Raw genomic sequence first — 1,708 nt, 5'->3', positions numbered from 1 at the left:
CCTTTGGGAAAAGAGACAGCTAACCCGTGAAAAGCAATTACAAATTGCGAATTTTATTTGGGCGTGTTTGAATTGGCAAGTTGCATAACATTACACGTGGCCGTTGCATGGTTCGTACCTTGGATTTTCTCTAGTAGATGTTTCGTCTCGGTTTCTGGCATGTCATCTGTAAGTGAAATCTGTTAATAAGTAGGCCTATTCTATCTCGTACCGATGAGTGAGGGATATTGCTAATCATATTTTACAATAATATTCCTGCAAGACATTCGAAATATCATTGCTGTGATCTCTTAAAAACGAATAATTATTTTTAATAATTTAAAATAATTAAATTAATTTTTAATTATAAATATTTAATATTTTTTGTATCGTCTACTGTTCTTTCATTGCTACTAATTAAGCAGGAGGGTGATCGTTAGCACGCTAGACTGTCGCAGGGTTATCTTCACCTATGCTCGTCTGCGTGCTTGCGTGACGTGGCAGCGACTTCTTGTGACCATCTAATACCAACGAGCGTACGCAGGGTGCGTTAGAGAATCCCGTCTCGCTTCTCTTCCTCGTGCGGCACTTATTCATGCCGACCAAATCCGAGCTGCTGCCGGGCAGGCTGGCGCTGAACTGTCTAAAGAGAGCCGGCATCTTCCCCTTCTTCGTCGTCGCTCCCGTCGGCGTTTCCTTCTTGTCGTCGCTCCAGGAGGGTTTGTCGGCTGGTCGGCAGAGGTCCGACTGAGAGCGTTTGTGTCGGTTGAACAAGTGCCATGTCTTTCTTCTCGGTCGTCGCTTGTCATCGTTATCATTGTCGTCGGCGGCAGCGGCGGCGGGCTGTTTGTCGTCGGCTTGCTTCTCGTCGGCTTCGTTGACGACGAGGTCGCTCTCCGACCGACTGCCGTTCATTGACTCGTTAGAGGGCGTTGATCGCTTCCGGCGGTGAACGACGAATTCGAAATTCGCTTCCCAAGCTCGAAGAGATATCGATGAGCCCCGAAGGGAGACATTGAGCTGATTGGTGTTGCGTTCGCCGCCCCGCGGGTCTCCAGCGAGAGGAGTCGACGGTGGCGGCGCTCGCGGAGAAGTTGAAGTCTCCGACGAGACGCTTCGCCACCGATTTCGTCCCGTCACGTTATTTTTACCTGCGAAGAGAAACCGCAACGGGGATGCGGCGACTTGCATACAGTTTCTATTATTTATTATATAGATTACAATATATATATTCTACTATGATATAGGGAAGAGGCCGAAGTGTCGTTTTTACGTATCTCACTCCGAAACCGTGCCGACGTGTCTCGCGCGAATCGAGGCTGGGCCCCTTCTGGGCGTCGCGACTTAGATTCCGCTACGTTGAACGCCGAGGAAGAGGATTTTTTTCGACGTTAAAGTGACTTTTTCATCATTTTCTTAAAAAGTTATGTGCCGAACAAACTTTCGGCATTCATCGCGGAAACCGCGCACCACTTTTAAGATCGCAAAATCGACAATGTGATGCAGTCCAAGCAGAAGTACGTGATCAACCTTGTGATTTGACGTGCCTCTCATCGCAGAAAACCCGCACCAATTTTGAAGATCGACCAAATCGCAATGCGCAGTCCATCACATCATGGAATCACCTGCTACCGCAACGTGACACGGCGATCCGCAAGAGGGGGGGGGGGGGGGGGGCGGGTGGGTGCGCGCGTGTGTACCAAGTGGTGGAGATGTAGTAGGTGTGATG

General features: G+C 49.1%; 1 protein-coding gene across 1 annotated transcript; it reads right to left on the bottom strand.

The window, feature by feature from the left end:
• Positions 1–118: 118 nt before the first annotated feature.
• Positions 119–958, bottom strand: LOC106820086 (the record flags this gene model as incomplete). The annotated part of the gene is made up of 2 exons (XM_014824647.1): positions 450–958; positions 119–166 (listed from the first exon to the last, which is right to left on the bottom strand). Coding segments are annotated over exons 1-2 (493 nt in total), but the record flags the coding sequence as incomplete, so codon positions are not given.
• Between the last annotated feature and the right edge of the window lie 750 nt (positions 959–1,708).

Source organism: Priapulus caudatus, unplaced genomic scaffold (assembly GCF_000485595.1).
Source record: "Priapulus caudatus unplaced genomic scaffold, Priapulus_caudatus-5.0.1 Scaffold6538, whole genome shotgun sequence".
Classification (NCBI taxonomy): Eukaryota; Metazoa; Priapulida; class Priapulimorpha; order Priapulimorphida; family Priapulidae; genus Priapulus; species Priapulus caudatus.
The sequence above is the reverse complement of the archived record's forward strand: the minus strand, read 5'-3'. Positions and strand labels throughout refer to the sequence as shown.